Source organism: Dermochelys coriacea, chromosome 19 (genome assembly GCF_009764565.3).
Source record: "Dermochelys coriacea isolate rDerCor1 chromosome 19, rDerCor1.pri.v4, whole genome shotgun sequence".
NCBI lineage: Eukaryota > Metazoa > Chordata > Testudines > Dermochelyidae > Dermochelys > Dermochelys coriacea.
The window spans coordinates 7,172,912-7,192,375 of NC_050086.2; the positions used below are offsets into that span (position 1 = coordinate 7,172,912).

Sequence of the window (19,464 nt, forward strand, 5' to 3'; positions counted from 1 at the left end):
TCAGTCGGTCCAGAAACAACCTGGCTCAAAGCTGCTCGGAAACGGGCTGATGTGCTAGGAGGTAACTCTGCCTCTTGGGGCATTCAACCGTGGCTGTACCAGTTTAGGCTCTTCAGCTTTAGAAACAAACAGCGCCAGGTGATGGCCACCCTCTTGGCTGACCCCAAGATTGAACCAGGGGCTTCCAGAGCTAAGAGCAGGGGCTAGAGCCCCCAGCTCTGTAACAGGCCCAGCTGTTCCATGGCTCAGACAGAGGGGAGCCTGTAACCCACGCTGCCCAGTGTGCTGGGCTCAGTATAAAAAGCTAGGACAGGAGGCTGGGGTGGATGTGAAGCAGCTGTCACCCCCACCTGAGCGCCACCCGGCTCTGATGGGAATTGCTCTCCTTTTCCTGCAGACAAACGGGAAGAGACAGTCTGAAGCATGACACTGCTGTGCTTGTACCCCGACCTCCAGGAATACAAATCTCTCTCAGGGACCTGAGCTGGTGAAAGGATGAGGGTGGAGCTGGCACGACTGAGTAAAAGGAAGCAAACAGCCTTAGCCTCCGATGGCCTTGATATTTATGCAAAAACTGGTGTTGGTTTCACTTTCTCCAATAATACAGCTTTATTGTGCTTTTTTTTTAAAAAAAAAAAAAAAGAAAAAAAAACTAAACCAAACCCTGTCCTGGAGTCCAGTGCCTCGCCCTTCACCTGTTGGATTTGCCAGTTTTGTTGTGCTGCAGAGAAGCCACTGTGAGGAGTGTGGGGGAGTGTTTTTATAAGACCACACTGCACCACCTGAAGCATGGCCTCCTGGGTGGGGAGAAGACGGCCTGGCTGGGGGCTTGTTTTTCCACAGCGCAGAGGATCGGCTCTGTTCTGTGCACCTGAGACAGTACGAAATCAAAGCACCTCTTCAAAAGAAGCTGAAGGCACGTCCCAAATGCTATGGACTTCGTGGCTGGCTGGCCAAGGAGTCCCTCTGCCAGCTTTGCTGTGGGGGATCTTCTTTCCTCGTGTTCCAGGACATGCACTTCGTGGTGCTAGATATGCCCCGACTGGCTTTGGAGAGGTCAGCACCAGGCCTGAGGCACACAGAGGCTGGCAGCAGCTTGGCCTAGGTGCGGTAAAGGCCTCTGTCTTGCTGGGTGGCCTCCCTAGGCTCGAGGACCACTTCAGTGAGAATGTGCAGGGGGGTGAGTCTGTGTTGAACAGGCCCTGGCTGAGAGTGGAGAGGAAATGGGGCCCAGGCTGCTAAAGACCTCAGAGCTCCTACAGCAGACAACCCAGGTAGCCAGGGCCCAGCTTCCTCCTGTGTCAGGCTGGCTGCTGTCCCCTTGCTCCTTAGGACAGGACAGTGGGCAGGCGCTGCCAGAGGGGATGTACTGTGTGAGCCTGGCCTCCTGTGCTTGTGAGTGCGGGCTCCCCACCTCTACTGCTCTGCCGGGGGGACACATTCCCTGGGGCCAGTGGTAGTGCGTAAGCACCACAAGGCCTTCCCCAACCACGCAGCTGGGCAAGGGAGCAACCCCAAAGCAGTGCTTGGACCCTAGCAGGTTACGGGGGGCCCTGCCTGACTGGCTCTACTGTCCCTTTGGCTGTGCCGTGCTCTGAGAAGGTGGGGATGGGGCAGGCCTGCAAGGGCTCCTTGGGAAGTTCTTTTGGGGGCAGGGAGAAGCAGGGCTTAGGAGGATCCCTCTGCTAGTCCCGAGGGAGCTGAACAAACCAGACTCAAGCTGCTTCATGTTACATGCTGCTGAGGCTCAAGCTACAGCAGGGGCAGGCAAACTTTTTGGCTTGAGGGCCACGCTGGGTTTCCAAAATTGTAGGGAGGGCCGGTTAGGGGAGGCTGTCTCTTCCCAAACAGCCAGGCATGTCCCAGCCCCTGCCCCTCATCCACCACTCCCTGTCCCCTGCTGCCCCATCCAATCCCCCCCCTCCTTCTGACTGCCCTGGGACCTCTGCCCTATCCAACCCCCCGTTCGCCCTTACCATGCTGCATGGAGCACCGGTTGCTGGCAGCGCTACGGCCGCGCCACCCAGAGCCCCGGGTCAGGCCACAGCTCTGCAACTGCACTGCCCAGCCACCCAGTATGTTGCGCTGGCGGTGTGGCATGGCTGCGAAGGAGGGGGGACAGCAGGGGAGGGGCTGGGGGGTACCCTCCCCAGCTGGGAGCTCAGGGGCCAGGCAGGAGGGTCCTGTGGGCCATAGTTTGCCCACCTCTGAGCTACAGCTTTGCTGGCTGAGGAGCTGGAAAGGGATTTATAGCCAAGCAAGCAGTTAATCAGGCAGGCAGCCTGCAGTGCCCCTGTCTCAGGGCCCAGCAAAGCTGCGGTTAGCCACAAGTGGCTCCTTAGGGGAGCGTTCAGCCCCATTTTCTTTGAGCTGTTTGAAAGCACAAGCCCCAAGCTGCTGCCCTGTGAATCTGGGGTGCTCAGCAGGAAGTGCAGGGGAGGATTCAGTCACTGCAGGGTGCGATTTCCCTTGAGCTGCAACCAGCCAGGGCCTGTCTGGGACAGGAGGAAGGGCTTCCTCCCACATTGCCAGCCTTCTGGGTCCAAGGGAGGAGAATCTGGACTCTCAGGCCAGGCCCTAGAGGCCTCTCCAAGCTCCATAATCTCTACCCTGAGAGATTCCACTGCCCTCATACTCTGTAATTTCAGAGTTGTGCCCTCACCCCAGCCAGGCCCTGTGTGTACACAGACAGCCCTGGGGGAGGGAGAAACTTTTCAGATACCCTGTAGCAGGGAGTGACACTGGATGCAGCATTAAATGAGACCAAAAGCCTGAGTTTTACATTCATCCCTGGTCTCTAGAGGCAGGCACCTTGATTTCTGTTTCTTTAAACATGGGGTCATGCTTTGATTTCCTTGATTGTAAAAACCATCTGCCTTGAGAAGCTGCAGAGTAACAGTTACAAGCTCTGTCTCTTTGGTTAAAGATGATTGAAATTGGCTGTCTCCTTTGCTTCTTGGCTAACAGCTGGGGGTTTCCCTCCTCTAGGGTGGCTGGAGTGACAACGGGGAGACCCCTCTTTGCACAACTCACCCCTCCTCCCCAAAAGCCTGGAACAGATGAGTCACCCAGACAGACACACAAGCTGTTTAGTTTTTCACCCTAACGAGGGAGACGTTCCAGAACCTTGCTGGAGTCCACTAGGGCCTCAGCTGTTGCTTTTGCACAGCAGGTGCCCAGCTACCCCCCAGAGGGTGGCAGTGTAAAACCTCACCTGAAGCAGGGATCGACCAACTGGCAGGAGACAACTGCCTTGCATTGCCCCTCCCAGTTGTCCAAGGGGTTAACCCCCTCATCGCTGAAACCCATTCACAGATGGACAATTGCCCAATCCATGCTCATCCTGGAGGTGTTTCAGCCATTCACATGGCTACCCCTTCTGCTCTGCACAGGATAAGAGACCGTAAGATCCAACTGCAATCATGCTGTTGCTTTCACAGGTCCCCTTGCCATGTGAAAGAAGGAGCAGGAGTAGCCTCTGCTGCTGACAAAGGCTCTAGCATCTCCCCAGGCAAACAAATCCACTCAGTAACAGTCTCTAGGCCTGAAAGGTAGGACCAGCTGAGAGGAGCCTGTGTGGAGTCAGCGAGTGCAGGAGGACAGGTGTCCACAGCACTATGACACCAGCACAGCTGGCACCCTCTGCTCTGCAGCTGAGCTATGGCTCAGCAGAAGGAAAGAAGTGGCTAGAATTCCCCTCCTGCCCCTAGAGGCAGGCCCCTGCCTGCGCCAGCCCTTTCTGGGGAGAGGACTCAGAGTTCCCAGGCTGGCACCTTCACCCAACTTTACACTCAGGAGTGAGGCTGGCAGGAGGCTCAACGCAGTTAATCCTGCCCACGCATTCTAAGATCCAGCTGTTTGCTCCAGCAAGACAGTCCCATCCCCCCACACCTCAGTCAGTTTCACACTTTATTGGGTTTTTAACAATTGACGGATGATTTCAGATTCAACACTAAAGGGAGAGGACCCCACCTGCAGCTCCATGGGCTGAGCGCCAAAACCCTGTTCTGCAAGCCCAGGGACAGGCTCACCAGAGCAGCCCTGCTGCCTGTTAGAGCAGCTGTGAGCATCTGCGTGCCCTCCACAGGCCCAGCCCCATCATCTTCACAGTTCAAGCCCTGCACCAAGCACATGTGGGGCTGAGGCAGCTGCAGGGTGACGGTCATTACACAGGATGCCATGCAGTCCCTCTTCCCCTGTTACGAACTACACGGGTTTGAACGACCATTCTTCCCTTTAAATACCTGCATTTAAAATTACCAGAGCTTTCCAACAGCAGCAGCTGCCAGCCAGTTCCAGTGCAACCTTCAAAGCCACTGGATCCACCCACAGAAAGTCAGGTGACAGCCCGTGCTTTACAAATCACAGCGTTACCCTGCTTCAGACACATCAGAAGAGCTGCACATAGGAGGACTCATGGGGGAAACAGACAACTGGCTGCAGCCCTAGCTCCCGCTGGGGGCTCAGGAGCTACATGGTCCCCCTGAGTCATGCTTGGCTTTTTCCAGAGATCAGCTGGGTGGGAACTGGTCAATTACAGCTCAAAGGGAAACAGGCTGCTTCTGGAGGCGGGTTCTCCACCAAACCTGCCCAAGTTCAATTACAAGGTGTGAACCATCTACTGCATTTCACACATTCAGCCTCCGAGCCCCAGGTGCTTTGGGCCAAAGCTCCCTCACTTAGAGGCATGCTGCCGTGGGACGAGCGTGGCCCTGCAGCGATTGTGGTGGAAGTTGGGGGAAGAGAACCCAAAATGGAGCAGTGGATGGCAACAGGTGAGGAGAGGACAAGGGGGACGGGCTGGCACTTGTTAACTGATGTTCCCGCCCTTCAGCGTTTTACACGAGACGTTCCCCAGCTTGGTCATGAAATTCTTCTGCTTCCACTGGGCAACACAGTCCTCAGAGATCCGGAAGTCAGCCTGGGGAGAGACGGGGGGGTGATGTGTCAGACTGGCTAGCTAATGCTTGTTCACCCCAATCGCACATGCAGCACATAGCCTTGGAGCTGGGACTCCTTGTTTGGGGCCCTCACCACCTCTCAAATCCCTGGGGACAGGCACACTGCTCCTGCCAGGCCCAAGGAGGGCGTGCTAGCTACAGGTCTAACAGGGAATGCTGCCATGTAACTCACATTAAGGGCAAAGGGAGCCCATAACCCTCACTGTAGGTACCAATAGCAAAGCAAAGTGGTGGCACAGGCAGACCCTGCTGTAACTCCGCTCCATTGCTGTTTTCACCAGATGATCCCCAAGTGCTTTCCAAGCAATGAGAGTAGCCTCCTAACCTCCCTACAAGATATCCCGCTCCTCATTTTACATTGAGGAAACCGAGGCACAGAGCAGGAATGTGCCTTGCCCAAAGCCACGCAGCAAGTAAGTGGCAGATCAGAAAACAGAACCCAGGAGGCCTGACTCTCACTTGCCCTCTCTCACCACTGCCCTTATGTCCCCTTTGTAGGTCCCAAGTGACAGCCTGCCAGCTGCTAGGTAACACGACCCCCTGAGATGAATTGGGTCTAAACAGGTCTCTGCCAATAGCTGCCTTCTTGGCCTACCCCGACAGTACAATCACCCCAGCCCCACTGCCAGTTAATTGGCAGATGCCTGGCTAGCCAGGATTAGACAGTGTTGTGCCAGCTGTGTTCATCTACTTCCCAGGCAGGGGGGAATAGAGCACAGGACTGGAGACTCCTGTTCTAGGCTCTCCTCTGCCCTCTGTGTGACCTCATGTGAGTCACTTTCATGCAGCGTGCCTCAGTCTCCCCACCTGGAAAGAGGGACGACATCCCTGTCTCATGCAGGGGCCGTAAAGCGCGTTGAGAGCCTCCCATGAAGCTGTGACAGGACTGGCGTAGGCTGCCTGGGTAACTAGAGAGCTCAGCTGCCAGAGCAGACAGGGCTCTGACTGCAGAGATGGGCCCCGTCCCCAGCAGCCCCATTGTGAGCAAGAAGACTCTCTTCCCCCTCTTACCTGCAACTTCTCGAAGACTCTCTTCTTGGGTTTGAGCTCATCATCAGGCTGTCCGCTGTCATAGCCTTCCACGTAGACACGCTCCCCTGGGCAGGAGCCTGCTGGCGGGTCCAGGGGCTCCACCTGATGGGGATCCCCCACGCTGCGGAGAAACACATGGCGGAAAAGGGGAGGGAGTGACCAGCTAGGACCTCAAAGAAGGGGCCTGTCCTAATCCTCCCCCCGATAGGAGAGCAAAGAACCAGGGATCAATATGCAGCCTGGATGTTGTGGGGGACTAGGCTGTATTCTCCCCTCCTGCCCCATATGGAAAACAAACTGAAATTCAGCCTCATCACCCCTGCTTTCCCTGCCCCCTGCATCCCCTCACCTGGAAGCACACAGCAGCATGCCCTGGGACTCCACTCCCCTCATCTTCTGGGGCTTCAGGTTGCACAGCAGCACCACCATCCTGTCCTGCAGCTGCTCCTTCGGCACTAATTGCACCAGGCCGCTGATCACCGTCCGTGGCTCGGGCTCACCCACGTCAATCTTCTCCAGGTACAGGCTGTCGGCATCAGGGTGCTGCCAATGCAAATGCCAATGCAGGTACAGCGGAGAAGCTGGGAGTGGTCATCCCTCAGGAAGGGGGGCTGAGAGCACACATGAGCAGCCTCCACTTCTGGATGATCCAAATCCTTATCCCCATTGCTCCTCCCTCCTCATCTCAGGCTAGAAGGAGGCAACTGACAGTGCCAAGAGGGAGAATTTCCCATGGGGCAATTTCCTTGATAGCTGCTCACCATCAAATGAGATGAACAGGACAACGTAACCACTGTCTGGCTCATCTAGTCCAGGACCTTAACAGGGGCTGGTGCTGGCTGCCTTTGGGGATAGGTCCGCTCCCTACAATACTGTTCCGCTAATGAAGAGTTTCAGGGAGCAGGGAATTTCTTCCTCACCCCAGCAGGTGATCACCCGAGGCACTGAAGCATCATGATCACTGGCCCTGGTAATTTGTTTTGGTTAGTCCTGTGCTGTGTGACTGCAATGATGTTTTCATTCGTTAAAGCATCTGATCTTTTTGTGTAAACTAAGTTATTCGCCTCAAAGTCTTGCAGAAGTGAGTTCCACAGGCCAGCCTTGCTGTGTTAATAGTACAGAGCTGTTTCAGGGAAAGCGTGCCATCTGATGTCAGGTCCACCCACAACACCATCTCTGCTCAAACACTACGCCAGTTCAGACACAGCAGGTGACCATTTCTAGATCCCCACCCGCCTTGCTCAGCTGAGCTCCAGAGAGTGACCACCACTAATGAAAGGTAAGGCCCATTTCCCAGCACCTGGTGAGCTCATTAAGCCTTGATAATTAAACAGTTCTGTGGAGAAAAAAACTGTCATCTAATATGTTACCAAACCACTGCCCCCATATCCGTCCAGGAAGGACCCTATTCTGGTACCAAGCAGCACAGAGATGGCATTTTGGGGTCAGGGCTCCTGGTGGACAGGACCCAGTTACTAATCTCATTGCTTCCCAAGCCCAGTGCCTCCTGTATGGGGAATTCCCAGGCACACGGCTTTCAGAAACCCCAGGGAAGAACTGCTCCAATGTGCTGCTCCTGCAGAGCAAACCTAGAGCTAAGCCGATGGAGAGAGTCAACCCTTTCTGCCTAGCTTGGAAGGATTTACTTTCCTTGAAAACCACTCTCTGCCCCCCTTTCTTTGTCATGCCTGTTCTCCTGTCACAGGATCCTTGCTAAAGCATTGGTACCTTTTCCACACTGATCACTTTGCCAACACGGATGTCCAGCCGGGACGGGATCACATCCTCAGGGTTTGAATTCTTGGTGGAGTTTTTCACTGAAGCCTCTGCGTGTGCAAAAGAAAGAGTGAAACCAGCCTGCCCTGAGAAGTGTTGTGCCCAGCCACGAGTGAAGTGCATTTGTGGGAGGGGTGCAGGGACCAGGAGATCCTGAACTCTGTCCAGACAAGCGTCACCGTCTCTGGTTTGCCAGCAGCACCCAATTCATATATAAATCAAGCAGACTGCAGCCCCCCTTATCTCTAATACAGCCTGTGGGGACCACAGGTCCCAGCATGCACTGTTCCAGCTTGACTGCAGCTCCAAAAGAAATGGAACACTGCATGCTGGGATCTGTAGTTTCTGTGGTAGGCACATGGCCCATAGGCTAGTCTTTCATCAGCCCTGCTAGGGACAATCCAAGTCAGATGCTGGCTAAGGAGAGGCAAGAAGAAGACCTGCATCAGGCAGCAAGGTCAAGGCCAGTATCAGCCAGACTGAGCCACCCATGGTCATTGCTGGTGGAATTCAAGTTCCAGAATTTCCTCTGTTTGCTCTTAGCCCCACCTGTAGGGCTCATCTCCCCAGCCCAGGCCTTCCCCTCCCATGGGAGTTCATGGCATGTACTTACTGGCTTTGGATGGATCAGGATACGCTGCCCTGGTCAATTTCTTCAGATCTGGGGTGTTGAACTTCTCTCTGATGGGGTCCAGCAGCTTGTTCAGGGCCACTTCCACCGAGCTCTTCAGGTCCCCCGGGTGCACAACCTGCAACGTGAATAAAGAAAAGGAGGAGATTTGTGGAGGAGACTTTCTCCAGGGCATGGGGAGAAGTACAACATTGAAAGCTGTAAGGTAGGGTAGCCACAGTGACTTATGCTGGGAGAATTAATGGGATCATGTCCTAAGATGGACAGGGCTGGGTCGCTAGCTGGATGGGAGACCCGCCCCCAGAGGAATAGCTGAAAGCTTCAGGATGGAGGGGCTGGTGACTCAGCCATGTTCTCCTGTGAGTCAGTGCTGCACCCAACACTCCTTTGTGGTGCTAGGAAGCGCTGTGGCACTGGAAATGTAAAACCAAAGTCCTCACCATTGTAGTTAGAGATCTCATGGTATTTTCCCCTCCCCTGCCAGCAAAGAGCAGGGACATTACCCCATCACGCTGGTCAAATTCCAGCTTTGATAATGACATTCCATGTCCCTCAAACTTCCCTGAAGCTTAAACGGGAAACATTCTTCTCCACTTGTTATCCTAAACTGTTGGGCAGTGTTGCTCTGCGCTGTTGAACAACTGTTTTCCCACCCAGAGATGGCTGCAATCCCTGTGAGTGATCTTTGCATTGCTAAATTTGTAGGGTGCTTAGAGATGAAAGGCACTGCCAGAAATGGAAGATCATTAACAACTAGACCTACAGAGAGAGGGTACTGCACCAGCCACTGACTGTCTGGCTGCTCCTGGGCGAATATATGCCTCACACCATCATGACACCTGCACCACCACACTCACCGGGACAGAATCTGCCCTTACTGATGCCCCAGGCAAGCCTACAGACTTACATGTGGTGCACGAGATCAACATTTGTCCCACTACTCAAAGCCTGTGGCAGAGGAAACAACATGGGCTCTCTGCATGCTCCAGGGTTTTTTCCAAGCATACAGCAGCGTGGGCATGAGGGAGATGGATAGCGACCGCCCCGCCCCGAGTTACCTCAGTTGCAAAGTCCTTTTCCAGCTCTTCATAAGTCGTGTAGGTTTTGTTTCCTCCCCATTTTGTCTCTCTCAATATCACAAACTCTGTGACACAAGGAGGGTTTAGAGGGTCAGATTAACCGAGATGAAGGCAAATCCCTGAAGCACCGTCCCCACTGGCAATTCTAATAACCCCCACTCCAAACTACCACCACTGCCCCCTCCCCCACAACAACTGATGAGGGGTATTGCAGCAGGGACCGAAAAGGCCATGTCATTGCTATGAGCGGATGGTGTCTCCTTTCTAGCTCTGGGAGAGGGGGAGGCAGCGCCAGATTTTGGAGCACACGAGTGGGTGCCTTGCATTAGGATGCAGAGAAACACATGCTCGCTTTCATGCCTCTTGCCTACATTTAAGCAGACGTTGCCCAGCAAGGGCTCCTGTTGAAAGACTGCACCCCAACCTCTCTGGAGCATGGAGACAGTCACCTGACTTGAGTGGGAAGAGGACGTGCTTGATGAAGGACAGAATGCCATTGTTCTCCACGTTCCCTGGCTCACAAAATGCCTTCTTCAGTTTCTTCTTCACGTCCTCCTTCTGATCCAGAAGATCGATCTTCGATTCCTAGGACGTGGAAGGAGAAGAGGAGACCTGTGAGCTGAAACCAGAAGCAGGCAGAGCAGCCACTTGGAATCCTGCACTAATTTAGTATCACCCTGGACACAGAGGAGTTTTACTTTAGCCCAGTTGTAGGGTTCAGTGCTCCACAGCCAAGCTACCTGCAATGAAACTCTGAGGTCAGCTGTCTCTGTTCTGGGGCTCTCAGCATCTTTCCCTACCTCCACCCTAGGAGAGGCAGAGTGTGCTGGAATTGGCACCACCTCTCTCAAGCCACCACCAACAGTAAGAAGAGAGGAGGGCTCCTTTCTCAGCCAGTGGAGGCTGAGGACTTAGCCTATCAGGACTTAGCCTATCAGCCCCAAAGGATTAAACTCCTCGCCCTGCAGGATTGCTGCATAGACATGCGGTTCATCAACCTACCTCTTCCGAAGAGCTCATCTTGGTGCCTGTCAGCCCCGGAACCATTGGGTTCATCAAATGGAGGCGCTTGGCATAGCCCAAAGAGGGCAGGTACTAAGTAAGGAAAAGGAGTTAAAAGTATTTAAGCATCCTCCCATCTGAGGACCAGCTTTCACCATCACTCCCCAGTGCATTCTTCCCCCCTAGGATCCGGGCTCAAGACATCCCCCAGTGCAGAAAGCTGGGCTCAAAACATGTTGCTGAATCCCAATTTCCTCTGCTTGGAGAAGGCTCCATTCTCCAGTCAGCCCAGACCCACTCCCAGCACACACCAGTGGGAAACCTGCAGGGGGCAGCGAGAGACAGCCACCATCAGGTGCTGAGAGGGGAAGGAAAAGCTGTGTCACTGTCACCCCTGCATGGGGCAGGGCCCCAGCATCAAACATTGACCTGGCAGCGAATCCCTGTGAACAGCTACATCAGCAGCCACTGCGCACCGATGAGCAGCAGCTGGAATCTGAAGAGAGGTCTGGGTGACCTCACAGATACTGTGCATAAGACAACACTGGCCATCCAGCTGCAGGCAGAGTTCAAACACAGAGACCTGGAACCAGCCACCTGGGGGAGCCTCTTGCATTTCTGGAAGTTCAAAACACTCCCCAGTTCTAACCTTCTCTGCAAAGGTGAAAATCTTCCTCTGATCCACTCCTCCAAACTGAGCATCAACCTTCAAGTACTCCTCGTCCAGGGCCTGTGGGGAGAACACACCCACAAGCGTCATGCTACAGCACGAGGACTCCCACACCCCAGCTGACATCACACTTTTAGCGTTCACACCCTAGAAATCTACCCAGCTCTCAGGGCTGGGAATCCCAGCTTCACATGAAAGCGGAATCCCACACCCATTCTGGCTACGTAGGGATATTGTGCAACTGGTACAAACACCTGTGAAAACAACCAACCAAACCTCCACCATATCCGTGCACTGCACCGACACCAGGTGAAGTCCTCAAGATTTGGGCTGCACATCAGATACTCATGCTGATTAGCGTGAAAGTAAATCTGCCCTATTCAGCAGTAGGGGGAGGGGGACTGTGATTAGCCTGGTGCATGCATTGCAGCCTTCATGGGGAAGGGGATGCGTTCCATCCAGGTGGCTGCCACCCTCCCTAAACGTACCTGCAGTCCTGGGTAGAGCAGACCACTCAGCAAGGGATGCTCTACTTGCTTCACCACCTCTGCTCCAGCTTTCTTGGCATCGTGCTGGGTGACTAGAGAGGAGAGCCTGTAGACGTCCAATGTGTATTCCCTGGAGGGAGAGAACAGCGAGACAGCTGAAGCCAGACAAATGGAAGCTTCAAACCTTCCTCTTCTATAGCCACCACACGCAAAGGGGGACACTGGCTGGAGCGGAGAGAAATCAGGCGTGTGGATATCTTACCCCTGACCCTCCTTCCTTTCCTGAAGGACACTGGCTCAGAACAGACAGATTCCCCAACTGGCTCAATATCCCACTTGTCTCCTCCACCCCCGGATTCTTTTGTGGAGCTTGTCAGCTCCACAAAGCTCACTCCTTCCATGCCACTTGTCCCCTCTCCCTCGTAGTAGCCGTCAAATCCCACCCCCAGGCAATATATGGTCAGGAACACTCCCCGAGAGAGGAGCAGGCTCCTGCAAGCTCACTTGCTGAGCTGGTAGTCAGTGCCCCGGATGAACTTCAGCTTGTCGAGAGGCACGCCGATGCTCTCCAGCATGGCCTTGATCACGGTCTCGTAGTATTGCGTGCGCAACTCCAGCAGCTCCCACGGCGCCTTCATGTTGTCTAGGTATGCGTGGAGGTCAGCGAACAGGATCGTCACCTGGCACAGAATGGGGCGGGGGGGGGGGAAGTTGGGCACGTCACACTGGGTGTCACACAGATAAGAGGCGTTACAGGTTCTTTTCTGACACCCAGCCTGGAGCTGAAGGTATCCCCTGCTCCTGACCTCTTTGGGTCTGAAGCCCCCGCCCCTCCGCCTTCGGCCTCCCCAAGGTCTCAGCATCTAGGTTAGAGCAGGTACCTCACATCCAGCCTTCAGGAAGTCTGCAATCTTGGACATAGGTACGAAGTAGGCTACGTGAGGCTTTCCTGTTGTGGCTGTCCCCCAGTACACCTTCAGATCGCGCTCTTTTAGGGTGGCCATCAGCTTATCCTCCCCGAGAACCTCCTGCGAGGAAACCAGAGGCTGCATGTTACACAGCACAACAGACCCAGCATGCCTACTGACCCAGCAGAGACCTCGACAGCCATGGCAGAAGGAACGCGATACACTGGGCTCGTAACTCCAGAAGAGAAAGGATGGTCGTCCGGTTAGAACTCTGGATCAAGGGATCTAGGTTTTATACCTGGCTCTCTCTATCCTTGGGTTAGTTGTTTAGTTTAGCTGTGCCTCAGCTTCCCATCTCCAGAATAGGGACAATGATCTTTATTGACCTCACTGAGCTGCTGAGTTGATAAATCCATTAGTAACTGTGAGGCACTTGATGAGCACTATGGAAGAGCCAAGAGATAAAGAAAAACCTCTGTAAGGCAACTCAGTATTCTCCCTATACTGTGGCTGGGGAAATGGAGGCACAAAGAGGTTAAGGGGCTTCCCAAGGTCACAGTATGGCAGAGGCAGGAACCAAGCCCAGAAGCGTGGTTACAATAGAAATCCCACAATAGTTTAGGGAAGGGTGCACAAGGGGCACCCCAATCCTCAGGACACTTCTTGGATCGGGAGCTTTCCGGGATTCTGGGTCTGTACAGGCCCTGGTGCAGTGGGGTCCTGGGCGCTACCGCAACACAAGTAATAATAATTAGATAAGTAGAGCGAAGCAAGTATCCCTTTGTATTTCTCGTCTCAGTAACTTTGCAGAGAAGGCCCCCATCCCAGAGGTACCTGTAGGTTCCGGGTGATCAGGTGGCATTTCTCCCTCGGGGTCAGCTCATCCCCCATCGTGTCAGCCTTTGACCAGTCAAGCCTTTACAAACTGTGATTAAACAGAAGACATGTCACAAGAGGAAAGGGAGGGAGGGGAAACCCTCCTGATAGTCACAGGGGGAGGATTCCTGGTGTGGTTTCCAGCTCAGCCAGGGCACAGACCCCACTGCCCCTGCACACAGGGAGGGCTGTATTACGCTAAGAAGCCCACTCAGCCAGGGCACGCACCCTCCTGGCCTTGTGAAGGGGGAGGGGAAGCTGTGTGGGGTTTACCCCTTGCTGGTCTCTTGGTACAGCTCACTAGAGGGCATGGGCAAGGCAACCCTGGGGCGGTTCAGACTCTGTTAAATATCTATAACCACCCTATGACCCTGGCAGGGAGGCATCTCTCCCCTGACCACTCACAGACTGGGGGCAGGTAGGGCTGGGTAGTGGGGCACAGAGCCTTTCACTCCCCAGCCACCGGTTTGAAACCATAGAATCCAAAGTCATCCAGTCTGACCCCCTGTACAGTACAGGCCACAGAACTTCCCCAAAATCATACTTAGAGCAGAGCTTTTAGAAAAACACCCTATCTTGATTTAAAAATTTGTCAGTGATGGAGAATCCATCAAGATCCTGGGTGAATTGATCCAACGGTTAATTACTCTCACTTAACAATTTACACCCTATTTCCAGTCTGGATTTGTCTAGTTTCAACTTCTAGCCACTGGATCATGTTATACCTTTCTCTGCTAGACTGAAGAGCCCATTATTAAACATTTGTTCCCCATGTAGATAATTACAGACTGTGATCAAGTCTTCCCTTAACCTTCTCTTTGTTAAGCTAAGTAGATGGAGCTCCTTGAGTCTATCACTATAAGGCAGGTTTTCTAATCCTTTAATCATTCTCATGGCTCTTTTCTGAACCTTCTCCAATTTATCAACATCTTTCTTGAATAAAAAGAAAAGGAGTACTTGTGGCACCTTAGCGACTAACAAATTCATTTGAGCATAAGCTTTCGTGAGCTACAGCTCACTTCATCGGATGCACGAAAGCTTATGCTCAAATAAATTTGTTAGTCTCTAAGGTGCCACAAGTACTCCTTTTCTTTTTGCGAATACAGACTAACACGGCTGCTACTCTGAAACCTTCTTGAATAGCGGACACCCGACCGGGGCGCGGGATTCCAGCAGCGGTCACACCAGTGCCAAATACAGATGCAAAATAACTTCTCCACTCCTACTTGAGATTCCCCTGTTTATGCATCCCAGGATTGCATCAGCTCTTTTGGCCACAGCTTCACGATGGGAACTTGTGTCCAGCTGATTATCCACCAAATCTTTTTCAGAGTCACTGCTTCCTGGGATAGAGTTTCCCATCCTGGAACGTGGCCTACATTCTTTGTTTCTAGATACATACGTTTACATTCAGCTATATTAAAACGCATATTGTTTGCTTGTGTCCATTTTACCAAGTGATCCAGATTGATCTGAATCAGTGACCTGCTCTCTTCATTATTTACTGCTCCCCCAATTTGTGTGTCGTCTCATTGATAAAAATGTCAAATAGCAAAAGGCCAAGAACCAATCCCTGAGGGATCCTACTGGAAACACACCCCCTTGATGATGATTCCCCGTTTATAATTACACTTTGAGACCTATCAGTTAGCCAGTTTTTATTCCATTTAACGTGTGCCCACGCTAACTTTATATCATTCCAGTTTTTTAAAGTCAAAATATTGTAGGGTGCCAAGTCAAACACCTTATAGAAGTCTAAGTATCTTATGTCAACACTGTTACCTTTGTCAACCAAACATCTGATCTTGTTAAAAAAAAAAAAAAAAAAAGATATCAAGTTACTTTGACAGGCTCTATTTTCCATAAACCTATCACTGATTTACATTAATTACGTGACTCACTTAATAAAGAATTAAAGAGGAGTAATGCGTCAGTCACTCCATTACCTTGCCTAGGATCAAGGTCAGGCTGACAAACCTACAATTACCCAGGTCATCCTATTTACCCTTTTTAAAAACTGACACAACATTAGATTTCTTCCAGTCTTCTGGAACTTCCCCAGTGCCCCACGACTTATTAAAAATCAACATGAACAGTCCAGGAAGAGCCTCAGGAATCTCTTGGATGCAAGATATCTGGACATGCAGATTTAAAAGTGTCTATCCTCCACAGAAACTAATGGAATGCAAAGAGTGTTAACATCACCAAATGATGAGAGTATAAGCATCTGTTTTTCTCTCCAAATACAGAACAGGAATATTTATTGAACATTTTTGCCTTTTCTGCATTCTTACTGATAATTCTACCATTTCCATCCAGTAATGGACCAATACCATTGTCAGAATTCTTTTTTTTCCCTAATATATTTTAAAAACTCCTCCTTATTGTCCTTAACTCGACTAGTCATAGATTTCTCCTTAAAGAAAAGGAGTACTTGTGGCACCTTAGAGACTAACAAATTTATTAGAGCATAAGCTTTTGTGAGCTATCCGATGAAGTGAGCTGTAGCTCACGAAAGCTTATGCTCTAATAAATTTGTTAGTCTCTAAGGTGCCACAAGTACTCCTTTTCTTTTTGCGAATACAGACTAACACGGCTGCTACTCCGAAACCTGAGATTTCTCCTTGTGTCCCTTTACTTTCCTAATCAATTTTCTACAGTTCCTAACTTCTGATTTATATTCATTACTATCAACTTCCCCTTTCTTCTAATTTTTTTTTTTTTTTACACCTGCCTTTACTTCTCCTCTAAACCAGGTTTTTGTTTTTTTAACCCACCATGGCCTTCTTCCTAGATTATGGATTTTTGGACATTGAGTAAGGTGTTCTTAAATGATTCCCAATTATTGTTCACTTTTTTCTGATTAAATTCTTCCTTACAGTTGATTTGGCTCATAATTGTTTTCAGCTTTGTGATATTGGTCCTATAGATTCATAGATATCAAGGTCAGAAGGGACCATTATGATCATCTAGTCTGACCTCCTGCACCACGCAGGCCACAGAACCTCACCCACCCACTCCTGTGATAAACCTCTCACCTATGTCTGAGCTACTGAATCGTGGTTTAAAGACTTCAAGGTGCAGAGAATTCTCCAGCAAGTGACCCGTGCCCCATGCTACAGAGGAAGGTGAAAAACCTCCAGAGCCTCTTCCAATCTGCCCTGGAGGAAAATTCCTTCCCAACCCCAAATATGGCGATCAGCTGAACCCTGAGCATATGGGCAAGATTCACCAGCCAGATATCCAGAAAAGAATTCTCTGTAGTAACTCAGATCCCACCCCATCTAACATCCCATCACAGGCCATTGGGCCTATTTACCATGAATATTTAAAGATCAATTAATTGCCAAAATCATGTTATCCCATCATACCATCTCCTCCATAAACTTATTGAGTTTAATCTTGAAGCCAGATAGGTCTTTTGCCCCCACTGCTTCCCTTGGAAGGCTATTCCAGAACTTCACTCCTCTGATGGTTAGAAACCTTCATCTAATTTCAAGTCTAAACTTCCCGATGGCCAGTTTATATCCATTTGTTCTTGCGTCCACATTGGTACTGAGCTTAAATAATTCCTCTCCCACTCCAGTATTTATCCCTCTGATATATTTACAGAGAGCAATCATATCTCCCCTCAACCTTCTTTTGGTTAGGCTAAACAAGCCAAGCTCCTTGAGTCTCCTTTCATAAGACAGGTTTTCCATTCCTCAGATCATCCTAGTAGCCCTTCTCTGTACCTGTTCCAGTTTGAATTTATCCTTCTTAAACACGGGAGACCAGAACTGCACACAGTATTCCAGGTGAGGTCTCACCAGTGCCTTGTATAACGGTACTAACACCTCCTTATCTCTATTGGAAATACCTCGCCTAATGCATCCCAAGACTGCATTAGCTTTTTTCACAGCCATATCACATTGGCAGCTCATAGTCATCCTGTGATCAACCAATACTCCAAGGTCCTTCTCCTCCTCCGTTATTTCTAATTGATGCGTCCCCAGCTTATAACTAAAATTCTTGTTATTAATCCCTAAATGCATGACCTTACACTTCTCATTATTAAATTTCATCCTATTACTGGTTTCAGAGTAGCAGCCGTGTTAGTCTGTATTCGCAAAAAGAAAAGGAGTACTTGTGGCACCTTAGAGACTAACAATTTGTTTGTAAATTTGTTAGTCTCTAAGGTGCCACAAGTACTCCTTTTCTTTTTGCATCCTATTACTATTACTCCAGTTTACAAGGTCATCCAGATCCTCCTGTATGATATCCTGGTCCTTCTCTAAACTGGCAATACCTCCAAGCTTTGTATCATCTTCAGACTTTATTAGCACACTCCCACTTTTTGTGCCGAGGTCAGTAATAAAAAGATTAAATAAGATTGGTCCGAAAACCGATCCCTGAGGAACTCCACTGTAACCTCCCTCCAGCCTGAGAGTTCACCTTTCAGTATGACCCTCTGTAGTCTTCCTTTTAACCAATTCCTTATCCACCTTTCAGTTTTCATATTGATCCCCATCTTTTCCAATTTAACGAATAATTCCCCATGTGGCACCATATCAAATGCCTTACTGAAATCTAGGTAAATTAGATGCACTGTGTTTCAAGTGTATATATGTATATATATATATAATACTGGTCTGGATTTTATTCTACTTGAACATTATAAATGTGATCAAGTCAAGATTGCTTCTACTTAAGCTACCATTACTTTTTAGTTCTGTGATCAGAACTAAATCTGTTCACAACTTTATCTGGTGTAGTCGGATGTTGGGCTGCGTGTGTGTTCTCTCTGTGTGCTGCCCCAGCTCTGCGCAGACAGCCAGCACAGCAGACCTCGAGCCAACCCCCCCAATGACCACAAGACCCATTAACGTTTACGAAGGTGCCAAGCCAGGTTTATTGTTGACGAAGCACAATAATAGCACCTGGCAGACTCTATGAGGATACTAAGATACGTGTGCCCGTGACAATGGACACAGCTCAGTTAGTGGCAGGACTTTCCATTCGCACCTTGGCTGGCCAAAGATACTCCCTCTGAGATACATCTTTATACCCTGGTTACGTATAAACAGGTTACGTACTGTCATCCTGACCTTATCTTTTAGGAGGGGTTGGTGTGTTCCTCTTATCCTTGGGGAATGTTTTTGTACCATCCTTGATATCGGGACGTGTTTGTGTGAGTACTCTGTGACTAGCACTTTTTAGGAATGTGTATTTCTGCAATATCAGCCCTGCTCTTGCCAGATTCTGCGAGCAGGGTCCTGCCTTATACCAGGCCTTCGATACAAGGGCGCATGTCTCAGGGCACTCTTCCTCCTCCGTCTGGCAAAGCGAGATCTCATAAAGAATTCCTCTGTGTTGGCCGCAACACTTTTTGAGTTATGAAACTCTCATATATGGAGTTTAGACACGCCAACGATGCTTTGATACTGGTAGCCGGAGACGTCCCCCTATGCCACTCAAACTGAAGTCCCCCAGGATCACGCAGCTTCCCCCGCCCGCCTACACATTACAGGTGTGGGCTGGCCTCCTGCTCCCTGGGGCTGGTCGGTGCTCTGTAGCAAACAAACATCAGCCAATACCCCACCTTGTGCCTTTGCAAATCCCTCCAGATTTGCAGGACCCCCCCACCCAGGCTGGTCACATGGGGGTGGGGGGGGGGACATTATTTCTTCCCTTCGTGGCCTGCGGCTCCTGGATCAACTTTGTTCTCAGCCATATCAACGCTGTGCGGGGTGCTCCTACCCCCCCCCGGGGTGCTGCTACCCCCCCCCCCGGCAGCTCCAGCCAGCCTGTCCCCGAGGGGGCCGGTCTCGGCCCCGCTACTCCGCCCCCTCCCCCCACAGAAGCGGGGCGGGGCCGGGAGACCCCGGGCTGTTGTGGGTCCCGGATGTAGCCCCTCCCCCTTACCGTGACTCGACCCCCGGCGAGGCGGCCCCGCGGCCCTTCTCCAGTCGCCGGCTGCGGGTTGCATCAGCTCCACGCGACGCCGCGCTCCGCCCCGGCCGCACGGGGCTTCCGCCGCAGGGACAGGGCGGAGGAGTCAA

The 19,464-nt window shown here is 51.3% G+C and overlaps 2 protein-coding genes across 4 annotated transcripts in view; one reads left to right on the plus strand and one right to left on the minus strand.

Moving 5' to 3' along the window:
- Positions 1-2,938, plus strand: part of KIAA1522 (KIAA1522 ortholog) — a 56,906-nt gene extending 53,968 nt beyond the window's left edge. For all 3 annotated transcript variants that reach the window (XM_038377669.2, XM_038377673.2, XM_043505960.1), the window contains exon 7: positions 398-2,938. In XM_038377669.2, the coding sequence (XP_038233597.1) occupies positions 398-420 (23 nt within the window). In that variant the 3' untranslated portion in view covers positions 421-2,938. The remainder of the gene's footprint in view (positions 1-397) is intronic.
- Positions 638-19,460, minus strand: YARS1 (tyrosyl-tRNA synthetase 1). Its single transcript, XM_038377677.2, has 14 exons — positions 19,328-19,460; positions 13,382-13,472; positions 12,521-12,667; positions 12,144-12,319; positions 11,640-11,769; positions 11,131-11,211; positions 10,482-10,574; positions 9,929-10,064; positions 9,459-9,544; positions 8,383-8,518; positions 7,722-7,819; positions 6,343-6,536; positions 5,973-6,114; positions 638-4,921 (listed from the first exon to the last, which is right to left on the minus strand). Exons 2-14 carry the CDS (start codon positions 13,436-13,438, stop codon positions 4,811-4,813), a joined length of 1,587 nt encoding a protein of 528 aa, XP_038233605.1. The 5' UTR covers positions 13,439-13,472; positions 19,328-19,460; the 3' UTR covers positions 638-4,810.
- Between the last annotated feature and the right edge of the window lie 4 nt (positions 19,461-19,464).